Here is a 19707-nt window from a genome sequence, read left to right as displayed (position 1 = left end):
AAGGAAGGAAGGAAGGAAGGAAGGAAGGAAGGAAGGAAGGAAGGAAGGAAGGAAGGAACTAAGGAAGAATACCCTGGCTACCTGGTGCCAAGCCTCACCACTGTAATCCAGACCATGTGGCACCAGATCAGTGGTTCTCAACCTGCAGATCACGGCCCGTTTGGGGGTTGCATATCAGATATTTTGTGCATGACATATTTACATTACAATTCATAACAGTAGCAAAACTACAGTTAAAAGGTAGCAACAAAATAATTTTATGATTGGGGCGCATCACACATGAGGAGCTGCATTAGAGGGTCACAGCATTAGGAAGGCTGAGGACCGCCACAACAGAGTAAGGATCAGTGTCCCCAGCAAAGGAACCAGGTGGATACAAACTACCATATATCACAGTGGGCCAATGAAGGAAGGAGTCTCTAAAACAAGAAGGTGCTGACACAGCTGGATACTTGATGTGAATACAGAGAATGTCCCTATCCCTACCCAACTCTATATAAAAGTTAATTTTGACGGATGATGTAAGTGATAAATCTAAAATGCTAAGGTTATGAAACTTCTGGAAGAAAGCAGTAGAGAACACACCAGAAGAAAATAGTAGAGAATACACATGACTTGGACGCAGACCAGGTTTTCTCAGCTAAACAATAAAAATCCATACTCACACACACTTTAAAGCATGGATAAGTTAGAGTTCATCTCAGTGAAAATCTTGTCAGCAAATTATAGCATCAGGAAAAGGAATGAGCCGAGCCTTGGGTAAAGAGATTCTTAAAACTATACAAAGAAGTCCAACTATTCCAGAGTGAAAAGAAAACAGCCCCATTTAAAAGATGGGAAAGATATAAAACAGTCGATGAACACTTGAAAAAAAATGTCATCAGGAAGACACAAATTAAGACTACAGAGAGATAGCCACCATCCAGCCACTCCATCTGCTACAGTTGAAAATATAAACAATACCAAAATCTGGCAAGGATGTGAGAAAGCCTGAAGTCTCTCACTGATGGTGGGAATATAAAATAGCATCTTAACACAGGATAAATAGCACAACCTCTATCCTGCTTGTTTTACTTTCTACAGTTTTCTCTGTGTTCACTGAAGCCACGTTGGTCTGTCTCCAGGTTTATCACCCTCTTTCCTGACTTGAAGTCCTTGTCCTGGCTGTGCCCTCTGCAAGAGGCATTTTCTCCATAACCTGCCTTCATAACCCCACTTAGATTTTGTTTACATAGCACTTTCTCCAGGAGATTGTCCTTGGTCATTGTGTCTAAAATACCAGTCCTGGGCCTTCTCTATCACCTGGAATTAGTTAATATTCATAACACAACGCATTAAATGATATGAAATTACACAGATGCTTTCTTATTGGTTAACTTGCTTATTTTCTGTCTCTTCATCTTGAATCTAAGTCCCACAAAAACCAGGGTTTGACATCTGACCACCGTCTCTAGCATCTGGCACTAACTCTGTAGATACTCATTTATGGGTCTATAACCTTAGTGCAAGATATGGAGGGCACAAGAGGGGCTCACTGGTGAGTGCCTGGTTCTATGAGAGACCTTGTCTCAAAAAGTAAGGTGGAGGGTGCTGAGGAAGACACTCAGTATTGATTTCTGATCTCCACGTTCACCGTGCACACAAGTGCACATGCAAACAAATAAATGTGCAATGAATTAACATTATGTCGGTCTATTTCCTTCACAGTAGTTAGCACAGTTACTAAACACTTTTGTGACTATTCATTCATGTTTGCCTCCTTGGTAAGCCTGAAAGCCGAACAAGGCAAGGAATCATGCCAGTTGTTGCCTTTAACTAGGACCCAAGCAGGGCTGGGATGTAGCTCGGCAAGAGAACATTTTTCTAGAATGTTCGAAGCTCTCAGTTGGCCTCATAGCATGACCAACCACAGAAACCTCCCTTAAGTAGTACAAGTTGGGCTTAAAAGTACTTGTTGACTAAACAGAGTGCCTGAGTAAATGTGCAAACCCAGGTCAGAAACTCTCGGGAGCTACGGAGGAATAACAGCCGTCATCTTGGAGAGCATGTGACAGTGGCCAGGGTCAGACCGTGAGGACATGTACAGGGCAAAACAAGAAATGAGCCGAGCTCACTTGAGGTTCTTACCTTTCTGCTTGATTAGAAAAGGTAGTGCTGGATGCGAGCCTAGAAAATAAAGTAAAAAGTCACACAGGTATCTTAGCTTTTTATGGTAAGGTGCATTAGCATTGAGGTAGGACCTCAGGTTTGGTGGTAAATATATTCTCAGCATGAGAGTCCCTGTGTAGGCATCAGAGGGACCACTCCACAGTCATGTGCAGGGTTGAACTTAATCCCAGTCTCCCAAACCTGTCTTCTGTATCAACCACAGATCCCCATGTACATCCATATAAGTAAAAAAGTTTACTCTCACCCACCCAACATAAAAAAAAAAGACAATTGTAATCAGGCTAGACAGACAGCAGAACTTGTAATCCAATTCATTAACTCAATGTATTTCTCTGTCAGTGACCTTTGAAAACCCAACTGTGAGCGAACTGCAAATTGTAAAGTCCTCCACTACAACAAAACAGATAGCAGAGGGGTCTTCAGTTTGCTGCTGAGCTGAAGTCATAAGCAGGGAAATCTGCTGTTTGCAGATGACAATTAGGAATTAAGTAACCGACACCAACCACATTTCGAAAAGTATTGTATGGCTCTTTAACTGTGAGCATATGTCCTCTCCTGACAGAGAACAGGCCAAACTGATGGATTCAGAAAAACATACTATAATCTGTAAGATATTGTATGATACTGAAGAAACCAGGTGACTTTCTATTTTAATAGGACAACTGAAGGGACCAAGAGTTCCAGAGAGGGACAGTGCTTCCAGCAACCACCATCAGCAAGGCCCTTCCCAGCTGAGGGAGATGGTGCAGCAAGGTGGGTTCTCTAAGAGGACCTGAGTTCAAATCCCTAACTCTCATTTTAAAATGTTAGGTATGGTTTGCATGCCTGCAACCCCGACATGGGGACATGGAGACCCTCAAGAGTCTGGGAGCTCCCTGCCAGACAGCCTGGCATAAACAACAAGCTTCTAGTTCAAGGAGAGGCCATGTCTCAAGAGAGTAAGAAGAGAAGTGGTAAGGAAGACATCTGAAGTCCTCTGGCTTCTGCATATGCAAATAGGTGTGTCCACACCCTTAAACGCACCGGAAACATCATACACACACATACCACACCATACCTCACTCGACTGCACCACACACATATCATACCATACTGTTCACATGGATAGGGGTGGGGAGCAAATAACAGGACTATATAATTTGGGGATCATGTTCTTAGTGTTTTCCTGTTTAACTTGGTATCAGAATTATTACTAATACTACTGCCACTATTACTGCTGTGTACATACGTGAGTATACATGATGAATTTGTGTATTGCACATATGTGCAGATGGTGTGCACAGAGGCCAGAGGACAGTGTCAGCGCTCTGTTCCACCACTCTCTGCCTTCTTCCCTGAAGACAGGGTCCCTGGCTGAACCTGGAACTCGGCTGGCAACCAGGAAACCTGGTGATCCTTCTGCCTCAGTCACCTTGCAGCACTGGGTTCACAGGTGCTCACCTGTGTGTGCCTGGCTTATCATGTGGGTGCTGGGGATTTGAACTCAGGCACGCCCTCGCACACACACACACACACACACACACACACACACACAGTAATTACTCTTCCCCACTGAGCCATCTCAGCAGACCCTGCTCTTACTCTTTTTAAAGTTAAATTTAGGTCCATCAAAACGCATTCTCAGCAACTATGACGCCACATGCTCATAATCCTAGCACTTTGGAGGCAGGAGGATTGTTGATTGAGACAGTCTAAGATACAGAATGAAACCATGTTAGAGGCCAGCCTGAGTGAAACCCTATACCAAAACCAAACATAAAAAAAAACCCGCAAACCAAAAAGATTGCTTTTTTTCTCCCTAGATTCCAAGTATCCGCAAATCTATCTCCTCCAAATGATGAAAAGTATCTCCACTCTGAGCTTCTCCAAGCACATAACCATGCCCTGTCTTAGATAGCCATACAGAGATTTCACACACAACTGTCTCTTTAAACAACCAAGTCGTAGCCAGGCATAGTGGTAGATACCTATAATCCCAGTAACTGGGAGACTAAGGCTGGAGGGTCATGCGATCAAAACCAAATGTGGCTTTATAGCAAGTCCAAAGTCAAGCTGGGCTACACTGCAAGCCCCTGTCTTAAAAACAAAAACTAAAGGAAACAAACAAACTCCACATATCACCTAAGCATAGGATCTAGGTCTTCTTTTTTATTTTTAATATTTAATTTAATTTTATATGGATGGGTGTTTTGCCTGCATATCTGTCTGTTCACAGTGTGTGTGGCACCCTAAGAGGCCAAAAAAGAACATCAGATCCCCCTAGGACTGGAGTTACAGACAGTTGTGAGGCACCACGTGGATGTTGGGAATTGGACCTGGGTCCTCTGGAAGAGCAACCAGTGCTTTTTACTGCTGAGCCATCTCTCTAGCCTCAGGAGCTAGCTCTTACTTAATGCTGATGGTTCAAGGCACCTAGCACTACACTGGCAGAGATGGGAAAGTTAACAAGTTCACGCAGAATGTGACTCAGCATCTATGTGCTGCATAGCTGTTACAGAACTGGAATTTAGTCATGAACGTGAACCACATTCCTCTCCTTGTGTCTACACAGAAAGGGAATTCCCTTTACACTAGCACTCAGACTGAGTGCTAAACGTTCCTGTTCCAAAAACGTGAAGCCAGAACTGCAAAGATCCTGTGCAACACACAATAATGCCCTGAGCTCTCTTGAGATCACAAAAGAGGGTATCAAATCACTACAGCACAGGTCAAGAGAAAGAACAGTATTATCAGTTCAGTGGCTACTACACAAAGCCTACTGTGGACAGACCATCCAAACACATACAGCAACAGAGAGCACCAGTCAAGCTCCTTTGGGGCAGCCTCCTCTGGCTCCACTCTGACCTTGACTCATGACCTGGTAGAGCTAAGAAATGAAATCCAAAGATGTTTTGAATTTTTTTTAAAAAAAAAAAAACAGTCTGAGTTGACCCCACCCCCACCCCCACCCCTCAGCCAGGTTCCAGGCATCTGCAAGGTGATTGGATATTTCCCTTTCAAATGGATGGCTTTTATTTTAAGGTAATGGTTTTCAGTAAGGCTCCTCTCCGGCAGATAAAATAGAACCTAACATTCACCTTCCCACAGACTGCATGATATCAAGCAACAGCGGGGCCGCCAGGTCTGGGCTGAGGTGAATGAACGTAGAGAGGACCACAATGGCCAGCCCGAGGGTTTCCTCGTCGTACTCCTCGAGAATGGCCCCGCAGTCATGGCATCTGCAAAGGAAGCAGAGGGAGGGACATATAAGAAACCCAACTGTGGTTTCAAGGTAACATACAAGCACAGCCATTTGTCTGAAGCCCTCGGAAAGGCCCTAGATGGTGGCAACTAGGCTCGCTCTAATGTCAGTGGAGTCCTCAGTGCCACTGTCACTGTAAGACATGGAAGAGCATGGATGGCAGCCATCTTAGATGTTTCCTTACCATTCAGTCCATGAGCATCTGGCCCCAGAGGGGTTTCTGCTCATTTAGAAAGAGCTTCAGGTAGGCCAACAGCTCTTGGGCTTTTAAGAATGTAAAACTGTGTCTAAGAAGAGTCAGAGTGACTAGATTTTTTTTTTGGATCAGTTTTAATGGTTTTATATAAGCACAAATAAATGTGCACATGAGACATCTACTTGTTTTTTTCTTGTCGCACAGATTGGTAATGTGTGGTGGCTCTGACAGCCAGCTCTGTTGCTGCTTCTATGATGGTGGAAACATTTCAGCACGCTAAGAGTTGCTCACAACAGGTACTCCTACAGACCCTTGATGTTATGGACCATGAACTTCCTGGAAGCAGCTGAGCAGCATGTACCCAGTTTTCCTATCCTATAACCAATGCTGGGCATCAGGACCTGGCCCTGGATCTCCTCACACCCTATTGTTCATACCTCTGGGTTTCACCAGATGCACTTAACGGACATATGGTCCTGACTGGTGCAGAGTGACATTCAGGGTCTTCTATTTGATGACCTTGGGCTTCATTAGATGTCTGGGGGCAGCCACCTCACAGGCAGCAGCAAGGAAGGAGGCGGGGGTGGAAGTGACTACATTAATTTTCATTTGTCAAAATCAAAAATCCCTATAGGTGGCTAGAAGCTTTCAAAAGATGTTCTGTCTGTTGACGAGAGACAGAAGACTCGAGTAAACCTGGGCATTCTAGGAAGCCTGCAGAGCCAGGCCGAGGCTCCTCTCAGATGCTCCCTTACACTAGCCTTGTGAGTGTGTCTTGTCCTGCTAAACGAAAACAGATGAGCACTGGCATGGGCTTTTAAGAAGCCCATGCTTACTGCTCTTTGGGGGGAAGGCTCTTTCCTGTGTCCTAATATAGGGCATCCAACTTAACCAAAGGCAGCTTTGTAAAGGGAAAGGGAGAACTAAAAATAACTCATGCTCAAACAAATGTGTGTGCGCACACACACACACACACACACACACACACACACACACACACACACAAGCAACTAGGAAAATCAGAACTTGAAATGGGGGAGCATATGACACAAAATAAGGAAATTACAACCAAAGCTCTGGGGACATTTAAAAGCGTTTGTACAAGCCAAGCCTCTTTGCCTCTCGAGTCTGGCCACTGTGATGACCAGTGATATAAGAAGTTTTTATATCAACTTCTTTCAGACTAGGAAAGATGGGATCTTAATTGAGAAAATGCCTCTAAAGACTCAGCCTGTGGGCATGCCTTTGGGACATTTTCTTGGCGGATGACTGATATGGGAGGACCTAACTCAGTATGTGCAGTGCCACTGCTATGCAGGTAGTCCAAAGCTGTACGAAAAGGCAAGCTAAGACAGTGCTGGGGGAGTAAGCCAGTAAGCAGCATTCCTCCATGGCCTCTACATCAGTTCCTGCCTCCAGGCCTCCTGCCCTGACTTCCCTAGACAAAGAACTACAGGTTGTAAGTTGCTCTTGATCATGAGGTTTAATTACAGATATAGAAAACTCACTTCAATAGGCAGCTATCAGCTCACTTCTGACTGAGCAACGAACATCTCTCTGTGGATATTCACACTGTCCTTTCTACCCACTATCCTTTATTAGGAGTGTGAGCCACCTTTATCCTTTATCTGGGAACCTGTCCCAAGGGATCTGTCCAGGTTTGAAAATCTGGGAGCCTAATTTTGTTTTGTCACACTCACCAAAAAAGATTCGTGTGCCAGGCAAGACATAGAGTGCACGGAGCACAAAATATAGAAGAAATTGTTCTCATCTTAGGAACTCACCATTTATTTTATAACATGGACCAGTACTCTTTAGACAACGAAATAAAATACAATGTGACAGGTGCTGGGCTAGAGATGTACCAGAGGCCCTGAAAAAGTGGAACCCGGCCCCTCATATCAGGAAAACTTTGTCTTTAGCTAGATTATATATGAATAATTAGGGCTTTGCTGGGAAGATCAAGCAAGGAGAGAGAATGCATCAGGAATGCTCTGGAAATCTAGATGGGGATAGGGAAAGAGCAGTGGGACATTCACACACCAGAACGCCTCAGCTAATGAGCTAATGTGGGCTTAAGCCTAGAAGAACTCTAGGCTGCCGGGAACTGACAGGCAGAGAGATGACAAGCCAGTTTGAGATGCTGAGAATGGACTGTATTGTCAGGACGGAATAGGAATGGAGTCTTTTTTTTATTTCCAGTGCAACAACTTGACGCTTCTGGATGGGGTTGGGGGGGGATTTCATGGGCGTTAAACTAATTTTAGGGGTAAGTGAAACTATCTGATTCAATCCAAATTAAAATGAAGGAGGTGGGACCCTGCTCACACCGTTCACATTTCTGAATCGTAAATGTGTAGTACAACACAGCTTCAGCCTGTTGAAGAACAGAGTGTGTTTCCTCACCTGGTGACCAGTCTGCCAACTTTATAACCAAAGGGGGAAGATAATGGGCGATCTTACTTGTCAGCCATCACCGTTGGCTGCTCCTCTGTGAATTCTTCAGGTGCAGGCACAAACATGCTGGCTATGCTGGGTGCTGACAGCAGGCTGGATTTCGTGGCGCCTGGGTAAGCAGCAGAGAAACAACCATGAATACAGACAAGCTTCTGGAACCAGGGGAGTCCCCACTCTGCATTCATTAACTCTCAGAAGATCACATTCAAGAGACTGTGACTCCCCCTATCCCTTCCACAGCATGAAAAAAGTCCCCCTGACAGTGAAGTGGGGCCAAGGAAGAGCTGGATGCCTTCCATTCCATGGTTCATGATTTTGAAAAACAGAAATCTCATCTGGGTCAGCAGAGTCTAAGATAAAGATGAACTTACCTAGCATTAAAGGAAATTGCTTGAACAATATGATGTTTCTAATACACAAGTGTGTGCCATCATTAATGTGAGGTTACTACCAGAAGCCAGTAAGACCCCAAACTCGACACACCTGACTAAGTGGTAGGCGATGAGAACCCAGACTTCACACGGATGAACAGAAGGGGGTACTGGGGCTAGAAAACCGGTTTAGTGTTCTGCTTTGAAAATTATTGTCATAAGCACTAAAGCAAAAAGGCTTCGTTTTCAACTGAAGTATTTATGAACGCAGCATCAGCTGTTTGACTGGATGACTTGCTCTACCTCACCCAGTCAACAATGACAGTTTAAAAACCTTGAGTTTAGATCCTTTTGAAGAAATCTGAGGCTGGAATCTTAGCAACCTAAACCAATAGACAGAAAATGCAGGGACTGGACAGATGGTTCAGCAGTTAAGAGAGCCTTCTGCTCCTCCAGAGGATCCAAGTTTCGTTCCCTGTATCCATGTCAAAGCAGCTTACACCTGCCTGTGATTCCAGCTCCAATTTACCTGACACGCTCCTCTTCTGGCCTCCATGGGCACCTGCACTCATGTGTACATATGTATATGTATACACACAAATAAAATAATTAAAAATCTTAAAATGGAGTGAATGTAGGGATTCAGAGCATGTGGGGCAGATTCCCTGGAGCTGTGCAGCTGAGGCGTCTAAGATGAGTCTCTAAGTGACAACATGAAATGTCAGTGTGTTCTGCTAAATAGTGACTGTGAATCTGAGTCCTCCAAGCAGACAACAAGGCAGAACAGCAACGATCACTAGATAACCCACTTCTCATCAAGAGACACGTAACTTGGTCCTGAAATCAAAGATGTCTGATTTCTCCTCAGAAAATAACTACGGAGAGAATGGTGGTTCTAATGATAGAAGAATATAAACCTTAGGTGCCTAGCCTGCAGGGCAATGTGTGGCCTGAGGGGGAAATGCTGTTGAATTCGTGCTTCCACACAATAGACCACCTCTCCAGGTAAAGTTTACACGAGGCATGTTTCTGAGAAGCAAATGCTTGCAAACAGGAGCACCGATTCTGCAAATGCCCGCACCGTCCAAAGATCCCAGTTGGCAATATAAACCTTGCTACTATATTATCGGCCGTTTCTGAGCTAGCGTTCCTGCGCAGGGATACCTAAGGGTGCTGTTAACCAAGGATGTTCAAGGATCATCAGAAAGATGTTGCACGGTATCACAGACATAAGAACAGACTCATAGCAGAGGTAGCAAAAGTACGAAGCTTAAATATAATTCCCCACGACTCTTGATCATGGATGGGCACACTAGCCAAATGCTAAAACGGCAACTATGCCAGGGCAACTAAAAAATCGCCCATGAGATCTTCGGAGCTGTGTCCTCAATCTCACTAGGAGGAACTCCAAGTCAAGATGGCAGGATTCGGGCTTTATGGTGGCTTCCAAACAGGCATTACCTAATGGGGCGTGTTCTTACAGTAGCCCCAGGGAAGTTGTTTTTCTCTATGACAACGCAGGAAGCATGCGGCAGTATTTATGGGAGTTGTCTATCAAAGAGTTGGTTCTGATAGGACAAGCTGAACAGATGGCTTGCTAAATTCCGCTACTGAAGAGGAAACTGAAAGCAAGGTATGAGAAGATAAGACGTAAAAAAGAAAGCCACGGACTTCAGCAACCTTTCCTCATAAACGAACCACAACTAAGTTGGCAGTGTTACATCAGCTTCCATTTTTGTCCCCTATTTACTGGCAACAATTCTGAGCCCCTCCCCCCCCCCCCCGACCCGCTCTGGTTCTTTCCCAGGATATCCTGAATATCCAGCCTCTGTACAGAGAACCGGAAGCAGAAGCAGAGAGTGCTCAGAAACTTGAAGACAGAGGGAACCTTCTCCACAGCTGAACTTCAAAGCTCAGGATGCTGACAAACATCTCAGAGGCAGGGAAGACTTCGAAGGTGCACTTGTCTCAAGGCACACGCCGCCAGCCGTGCGGCTATGCAATGGACTCTACCACTTGCAATGAGAGAGAGACTGGAAGACTGTGCATCCACCCTCACACTTTACCTTTACTTCATCCTGGTTTTGAAGGGTCCCTTAGATCACAACCACACACCGAAGGTATGTTCAACACCCTGACTCACAAAAGCTTTTCTTAGCCACACAGGCTAGTGATTCATCTCATCTGCAGGAGGGCTAGAATTCTAGTCATTACCAAAGACGTATCCAGGAAGCTGGACACAAATATCTCCACATAGGTCTGCTTGATTCAAGAGACTTCTTAGAAGATATGGCCAAGATTCTTTTTTTTTTTTTTTTTTGTAACCAATGATAGGTTTACTAGCCTTCTGGATATTAAGAACAGAGGTAAGGGTTAATTAAATACATAGTTAAATGTGTAGGATAAATTTAGAAAATAAAAAAATTGATGATTCTAGCACAGATGGATGCTCATTTTGCCCCCACAAGCAGAACAAGGTTCTAGAAAAAAATAAGGACAATCTGAACTCTGCTCAGGAAAAGAACGAAGGGTGACATGGAGACCTGATGCATCTTGGGAGGGAGTTTTAAAGAGCCCAGGGATGTCTGGTTTAGAAACAGCTAAGGGGAAAAATAAATGGGAAGTTATTTTCAAATGTCTAATGTGTGAGGCAAGAGACACTAGAACTGTGTTGTGTGTCCCCAAGGGTTAGGAAGACACGCTAAGGCAGAGCTTTCATCCTCGTTGGCCATGTTCAAGGATGAGTGGTCATGCATTCCCTGGTCCTGAAGAGGTTTTGCAGGTTGGAAATACGTGGAGCTGCTGCGGAAGAGGCTTTTGCGCCTGCTCTGTAGATACATGGGAAATACCCAGTCCTTCAGTTCCACAGTCTGAGACTCTGGGACTCAACCAACCTCTCGTCCTCAATGGCTGCCCCTCCAGGTCGGGGTTTAGGCACATTGGCACGTTACACTGCCGTTTCCCGGGCTGTATCTGTTCTGTGGATAAAGAGAGCATTTCAGTCTTCAGTGGGGTCAGTTTGGTACAAGTCGCAGCACAATCAATGCAACAGACTGTCACAATTACTTTATTAACACATAAAGATTAAATCTGGGGGGTGAGGTTTAGTGGTTTAGTTACAAACCTGTCACTCAGTTAAATGAACTGCACCTGAAAATATTAGAGCATTCAAAACTATTTTTTTTAAAGTTCTATTTCAGAACTCTATTTCAGAAGAGTGCAAATCCCAATATGAAATGAAGGGCCGATACCACGGCCATGAAACATGTGTTATGTATGTCAATAAATACACCAGTGATATTCTGGGGTAATGGTCAGACAGTTCACACAGAAAACACATGGACCAGGTACAGAAGATGATAGAGATTTGAGTAAGTGGAAAACAAGAGTAAGGACCAGAAATAGAGCGATACCCAGGGGATGTTCACTCACACAGAAGATGTGTACAGTGAAGAAGAGGCGGGCTTTCTATGAATGATCTGGTGTATGCTGAGGTGAATTCATCATGTCCTCAATTTAAGCTGTCCTTATCAGTACATCTCCAGGACCATAGCTGTTCTTGGTTGGAACTAGAGAGTCATTGAGTCAATGTGCGTGGTTCAAAGTATCATGTCACCCAACACATCATACTACACATTCACAGACTTTTCTGCTGACTTCAGGTAGCAAACATGAGAATACTGAAGCCAGGTGTAAGGTGGGCTCAGTTGTAGGGGGGTGTGGCAAAACAATTCCTTGAGCCCAGAAGTTCAAGACCAGCCTGGATGACAAAGGAAGATCCTGTGTTCAAAACCAACCAGACAAAGAACTTGAACATAATGAGGTAAAACTTACTAAAGGGCTTAGAGACTGGAGAACCAAACTGGGAATGGAAAATGAAAAAATGAGCCCTGGAAAATGTCAGTGAAAGAAGTCTGGATGACATAGAGCCTGATGAGTGAAACCAAGAAGACAGGAGTCATTAAGTCTGACTGAAAAGCAACATCTGCAGTTAAATGGGTTATTTGGTGTCATGTAGGGTTTGTAGCTTAAAGTTCAGGTCAGAAATAGATGTCAATTCACAGTGTCTGTCGTAACGCTACTTAATCAGACTAGGTTGCAGCTCTAGTCAGAATCTAGAATGGCTGAGTTTGGGCCATAGCTATGACAGAAAGGTCAAATGATTTCAGGGTCCCCAAGTCAAGCTGAGCACTTAGCACCAGAGACGAACTGAGCTGTGCTTCTCTGGCTTCCTCATCGCAGAGGGAGAACAATCCTCCACGGTATGATCAGAAAAGAAAGACTATCAAGCCAAATACATTCTGGGGATTGGCTAGCCTGTGTCTTTCCCTTCTCTCTCTCATCTGTGGCCTCTTAGCTGCTCCTTGCTCACTCCTGTGTGTTGTTAAATGAAGAGACGACACTAAGCCTTTGACCTGTTAAACATTCATCTATTACACATGTGGTTGGCTGTGGTATATGGGTCTCTTCTTGAAGAGCAACAAAGGCAAATGAGAGGACAGAAAATTTGAAAGCAGCTCAAGATCTTGGGGTTTTTTTTTGTGCACACTGTGATTCTGCATCATAATGAAGAATATTAAAAATAATCTCATAATTGAAGCCAGAAAATAATCATCAAGAGAGAAAAGTGCACTCCCCAGCGTGTCTCGGGAATCAGGCCTTACATTATCATAGTGTATGCAAACTTCAAGGCGCTTTCATGTTTATAATCCTGTACTTCAGATGACCCATTTAATTGAAGAAGAAAAAAAGCTAAGGAAAGGGAGGCACTTAAGGGGGAACCACTGCAATGTTATGAGCTGAAAGGCAGCACACCACACGTAGATGTGATAAGGGGTAGGAAATGCAAAACAGTCACACTCAAAACAGATGTGCCATGGCAGTCATTGACAGGCTAGATACGGATCTGGCTTATGAACATGAGGGTGTGTGACTGCAACCCAGCGACCCCGCTGGCCAAAATTACACAATCCACTCCCAAACCTACTTGCCGATCATACCACCATCGACCCAAGACTTGTCATTAAATAGGCACTAACTTCAGTACTTTGTATTTTCTGAAAGAGGATATTGATAATCTGGTGCTTTTATAACTTTGTGCCATGAAATCATAGCTCTACCCGCTCCTCCCGAGACAGATAACTTGAGATCTGAAATCTCAGTCTTAAAGGAAAAAAAAAAAAAGGTAAGAGTTGGGCATGTCTACACGGAGACCAGTCTAGATAAGAACCAGCCTAGGTGGGGACCAGCCTGAGGATCAGCCTAAACAAGGCTCAGCCTGGACGTGGACCGTATGTATTGCTCTAAGAGCACTTGGAAAATCCGAGTAGATGCTCCTTACTTTCAGTTTGATTTTTTAAAATGGTTTTAACCAAAGAACACGAAAAGTGGACACAGAGAAAGTGGCATTAGCTAATCTGAGAGGCAAACGAGAAGAAAAAGCGTGACCCACCAGTGTCCCAGCTGCTGATGTTATGGGGGGCGCTAGACTGATGTTCCAGCTGTCGCTTCATTAACTGGCTCATTGTCAGAACTCCCAGGGATCCCCTTTTCATCTGCCTATACTGAGCTATACGAAGGAAATTAGGAGACGATTACTACTGGAACGTTTCCCGTCGCACGCACAGGCTCTACACATCACACAGTCTTAACCGAGTCTTGGTTAGCTACTTGCAAGTTTTGGTCAACCATACGCTCCTAACGGCGTGAAGAACTACCGCCTTTCATGTGCCTGCAGTGCAGGCAACAGTAGTACTTCTTAACATTGATCCACCAACTAAACATCAACTCCCAGTGAATGCAAAGTGGTTATTTCTGTTAGCTTTTTAATTTATATGTTCTGCCACATCCTAAAAAGGATTCAAAACAAACAGTGCTACCTTGAATTGAATCAAAAAAAAAAAAAGCAGCTAAAGTAAGCCAAAACACACTGATTTCAAAAATCTGCACCGTTTCTGAACATTTGTGTCCCCCCTGGCTACCATTTGAAAAATGTGAATTAAATACCATTCCACAAGTATACTCTTTGTTTTAGAAAACAATCCTAACATTTTTGTCCTGCTATTAGGCCCTGATAGGATTCTGGGCAATAGAAACGTGTAAGCATTTCCAAACCCAAACAATAAACAGCATGCTGCCAGTTGCCTGTTGACTTAGAAAGCCACCCTCACCCGAGCTCCCGTTCCCCTGTGAGACACTCAGTGTCTATGCACGAATGCTGTGTGAGCATTCAGTCTTGCCAAGATGGCTGCAAACCTGACCCCAAGCACCTGGAAGTTGCCCATTTGGATTCTCTAACGTGGTTCACTTGAAAAAGCAAGTTCAGAAACCAAAGCTGATGAACCATGCACCCTAGAAAGGAATGCAGAGCCCAACGTCCACTAGATAGCCCCTGGACACTATACAGAGGTTTCATAGTCAAAACCAGGAGTAAGTAGGTATAAAGTGACATCATTCATAGCCTCACCCTGGTGTGGTTGGCATGCTGTTTGATCTGTGGTGGTCATGGCACGTTTTGTTATGAAACAATCAACTGGCAATTTGATAAAGAAAAGAACATGGTGGGATGAGTGTGTCTTGGAGTCCATATTCACTAAATTTGTGGAAATAGCTAATCAACTGAATATTAAATGCCAATGATTTGTTTATTGGCTGGTAAACTTTATAAGTCTGTAACTTACTTGAAAGGTAGAGCTTTAAGTAAAAATTTAAAAAATTTTAAGAAAAGTTCAAAAGCAGAAATATTATTTTTTCCTTCAGTACTGGGTTTTGAATCCAAGGCCTTGCACATGTTAGGCAAAGCCACTTTCCTGCTAAACTACATCCCCAGCTAAAAACTAGAAAATTTTTAAAGGATTTTAAAAATAAAAGTAAATACCATCTTGTAGACTCAATCAAGTAAGGGTGTAAAAGATTCTCGTGGTGAGAATCTTTCCCCTTTCTTTGTTTTGCTTTGTTTTTCAGTCCTGGGAATGAAACTCAGAGCCTCACACATGCTAGGCAAGGGCTCTTCCACAGAGTTACACCCCTAGTCTCTCAACTGCTTTTGAAGACAGCAGAATTCCTGAGAGGAAAAAGGCCAATGGATTTGCTTTCTGGCACTTTGGCTCCAAGAGCACACCACCAAGTTCTATGATGACGCTTTGCATGACAAGATCAGGAAGGTGAGGACGAGCATGCTAAACCCACTCCAGAAAGGCCAGACTCAGACATGACTCTGGGATCCTGACTCTCCTGACACACGTGCTCAGCACTGGAATTACAGCCATTTAACCACTCTGACCGTTTCAAACCATTCTACCTAGAGTTCTAAGGGGGAACTCGCTCTCTTTCTGTTTTCTCTTTCTCACATAAATGAGGAAGAGAAAGCATGCTATTGTGATTTTTGTCAAGTTATCAAACATTCTTCATGATTTAAAAAAACAAAACACTTAGCTTTAGAATGAGCTATATCCTATTTTGCAACCAAAGGCTAAATATCTGCTACTTGAAAAATATCAAAAATTTTAAAGTCTTATAATTGACTTAGAATTATCCAAAGACAGTGTGGAATTAATATAAACTTGAAAATCTCATAGACCAAGCATTAGTCTCTCTCTCTCTCTCTCTCTCTCTCTCTCTCTCTCTCTCTCTCTCGCCCTCTCTCGCTCTCTCTCGCTCTCTCACTCTCTCGCTCTCTCGCTCTCTTGCGCTCTCTCGCTCTCTCTCACTCTCTCTCGCTCTCTCGTTCTTTCTCTCTCTCTCTCTCTCTCTCGCTCTTGCTTTCGCTCTCTCTCTCTCTCTCACTCTCTCTCGCTCTCTCGTTCTCTCTCTCTCTCTCTCTCTCATTCTCTCGCTCTCTCTCTTTCTCTCTCGCTCTGTGACTTTAAGCAAGCACTCAGCCTTTCTCCTCGTCTGTCATGCAGTGCTTAGGTAAGGACTGGATCTAGATCATGTTGTGTATGATATGAGCCGCTCATCATGGCGTCGATACAGGAGGAGAACCAAATAATTGGCGTCTATGATCACTATCAAGACTTTACTCTCCTTGATCTCCAATGGGAAGCATGATACCTGGCCCCCACCAGATGCTCATGGCAGGATGAATGAATGAGCAAATGAATGCACCAATGGATAAATGCTGACAATGACTCCTCTCCTTACAACCAGTCCAGCATTTACAATACACTCGTAACATATGTCTTCTTGAACCAGCCTCCTTTTAGAAGACGGTCAAATGAAAACTCACTAACCCTTGAGGCAGCACTCATAGCACATTTCTCAGGACATGAGAGAAAGGCTTCCAGAAACATACACTTTTGTCTGTATCACTGATTCCTTCCAAGAATTCCCCTTGCTGAAAAAAACCATCTCCTGACTCCACTGAGCTGAGTAGACACCCTGGGGGAACAGCAACGGAACTCGAGTTTCCTGTGGTCAAAACCTAGCACCCAACAGCAGAGGGAAGTTTCAGAATACCAGCTTTGGGTAGACTATGCAATGTGTTGGGCCATTTTTGTTTTTCAGCCTAAAAGGAGCAATTTAGCCTATAGGGTCATGATGCATTTATTTTAGGATAACTCAGATAAAGCTGTGTTTGTGACAGAAGTGATTCAGATTAAATCAACAAGTCCCAGGTAAGCTTCTGACATGAACAAATCCTTATATGCATCACACGACCAGTTCTACGTGCTGTGTTGAGGCTAGAAGTGGGGCTCACTTCACTGAGTGATGAAATTCTGTATTTATCCTGTAATGAATTGGGGTTCTTAGGCAATCACTGCCCATGTGATTAATCGGACTTCTGAGGTACAAACTAAAGCAGGCCATGCCGCCCTCCAGAGCTTCTTAGACTGCATAGCACTGTATCATCAATTAAGCTAATATGTCTTTCTCTTTTTTAAGTAGGAGGGCTAGCAAAATTGAAAGCAATACGTATCAGTGACGTTCCAAAGTTGACAAACACAGAAACCATCACTGAGAAACACTTACTTGATATTGAAGAGTGACTGCTTGTTTCGGGGGCACCTGCTTCTAACGTAGGGGCAGAGGAAGATTCCCGTGGCATTTCCAACGTTGAAAGTCCTTTAGCAGAGGGATCTACAAACGGAAATACTGTTTAAAGTTAAGGACAGTGGGACAAAGAAGTTAAGGACATTTCTGGATCTTTTACTCTGGTGTCTACCACGCCCATTCAAATCTTTCTGCACTTCCTACCTCTAGCAATTGCCTTGGAGAAGTTACAAGTGTGCCGGCTTCAAAGCCCTGCAGATAACTGACTCTACACCACATTCAGCTCGTGAAGCTATGTCGCCTAGCGAGTGACGCTCCCACAACTGCAGAGATGTCCATGCTGCTGCTGCTGCTGCTGCCACTGCTCTGCTCTGAGCCTGGCTCTTCACCCTTCTCTGTCGCTTTTCTTCTGATGCCAAACACTAGATCAGTACTCTGCTCTATCTATCCACCTCTCTCCACCTTTGAAAGTTTCCTAGTCTTCATTTCTATCTCCATCTTCAGTAGAAAATTTCATATCCAAGGACTCTGTTTCCGTCCCAAGAAAACTGATCCGGTGACCTTCTTATGAAGCATTTGCCCTTAATTGTTTCCAAACACGTCACACTGTGATGTTACTATTTACGCACTTGCCTATAAACGTTTCTAAACTGGGGACAATTTTAGAGCAGGACCTGTGTCCACTATGTTATAAATAGTACTACGTGAGTGTCTCGGTTTCTTTCAAGAAATGGCTCTCAACCTTCCTAATGCTGTGACCCTTTAATACAGTTCCTCATGTTGTGGTGACCCCCAACCATAAAATTATTTCATTGCTATTTCATAACTGTAATCTTGCCACTGTAAGGAATCATAGTGTAAGTATCTCATATATGACTCCCGAAGAAGTTGCAACCCACAGGTTGAGAACAACTTTTTAGAAGAACACAAACATTCCTGTTGAAAAAAACTGTCTCTCTGGTGGGAAGTACTTTTGGTATATAATATATAATATAGCCTTATTAATCTACCAGTATTGGAAGTCAGCCCTCTCTCACTGTTGTAGGGTACTGCAGAATATCCTCTCAAATGTTCTGAAAGGATCATCACGTCAAACCTACAATTCTTTAGAGCAGCGAAAACACTGAGCCTCTTGCTGGCTCAGATTTGCCGACATGGGTTTCCACGACTACAGACTAAAAAGTGTACCATCTCATCTTTTTCATAATGCAAACTGCTTCTTCTTGCCACAGATCAACCCACAATATTTCATAGATAATGTATGCTGCTCTCAGCACTGGATGGCCGTTAAACATGCTAAGGTGTCAGATATAAAAGGTCCCAGAATAGGATCCGGGACAAAAGTTGGGAGGGGGGCAATGGCTTTGGACCATGTATATTTCATTCCCAGAGGTCTTCTGATAGATATGGTTGTCATATTAGTAACCTTGTGTGTGTTCTGTATGTACATGTTCATGTGGGTGTGTGCAGATGTATCAGAGCTTCATGTTGAGTGTCTTCCTTGATCAACCTCTACTTGTTTCTTCTGAGATAGGCTCTCTCACTGAACCTGGAACTTGTATTCAGCCTGGCTGGCTGGCTAACACACTCTGGGATCTGTCTGTCTATGCCCCGGCCTGCCCCAACTCTCAAGCACCGGGGTCACAGACAGTCCACTGCCTTGCTTGACATCCTCATGGATGCCAGTTATCCAAACTTGGTTCGTCATGCTTGATGAGCAGACAGCTTACTGAGGCAAATCACCACTAACAACTTCTAATAACTTCTGAGGGTTTTCTTTTTACATTTTTTTAAGTGTATGTGTGCATATGTGCGCATGTGCACACGTTTGTGTGTGTGTGTGTGTGTGTGTGTGTTTGTTTTCACACATGTGTGCTTGTAGAGGTGTCCACAGAAGCCAGAAGAGGGCACTGGATCCCCGGGAGCTGGAGTTACAGGCAGTTGTGAGCCACACGATGTAGGTGCTACAAACCAAACTCAGGTTCTCCGTATAAGCAGTATTCATTCTTACCACCGAGCCATCGCTCCAGCATCTCCCTCTAATACCTTGATGGTAACAAGGAAGTATAAAAATACAACTGCTGCAAAGTTTCCCAAACACTCTTCATGGTGAGCAGGCATTTGAAATTACTTTAGTCATCATGATAAAAATGCTTTATGTATTGTTTTTCTATAAATGCAGAATAAGGAAGGTTACAAAATTACCTCTCCTGCCCTTACTTACCTCCCTTCTGTGTGTGTTGCAGACATGGATTATGGCCCACCAATAATATAAAATGAGG

The 19707-nt window shown here is 43.8% G+C and overlaps 1 protein-coding gene across 3 annotated transcripts in view; it reads right to left on the bottom strand.

The window, feature by feature from the left end:
* Positions 1-19707, bottom strand: part of Unc79 (unc-79 homolog, NALCN channel complex subunit) — a 233189-nt gene that overhangs the window by 45584 nt on the left and 167898 nt on the right. For 2 of the 3 annotated variants that reach the window (XM_028781702.1, XM_028781703.1), the window contains 6 exons: positions 17405-17512; positions 13887-14003; positions 11329-11412; positions 8070-8172; positions 5247-5387; positions 2128-2166 (listed from right to left, as the gene is read on the bottom strand). In XM_028781702.1, coding sequence (XP_028637535.1) covers positions 2128-2166; positions 5247-5387; positions 8070-8172; positions 11329-11412; positions 13887-14003; positions 17405-17512 — 592 coding nt within the window. The remainder of the gene's footprint in view (positions 1-2127; positions 2167-5246; positions 5388-8069; positions 8173-11328; positions 11413-13886; positions 14004-17404; positions 17513-19707) is intronic. The other variant, XM_028781705.1, reaches the window with a different exon arrangement.

Source organism: Grammomys surdaster, unplaced genomic scaffold (assembly GCF_004785775.1).
Source record: "Grammomys surdaster isolate TR1022 unplaced genomic scaffold, NIH_TR_1.0 516, whole genome shotgun sequence".
Classification (NCBI taxonomy): domain Eukaryota; kingdom Metazoa; phylum Chordata; class Mammalia; order Rodentia; family Muridae; genus Grammomys; species Grammomys surdaster.
The sequence above is the reverse complement of the archived record's forward strand: the minus strand, read 5'-3'. Positions and strand labels throughout refer to the sequence as shown.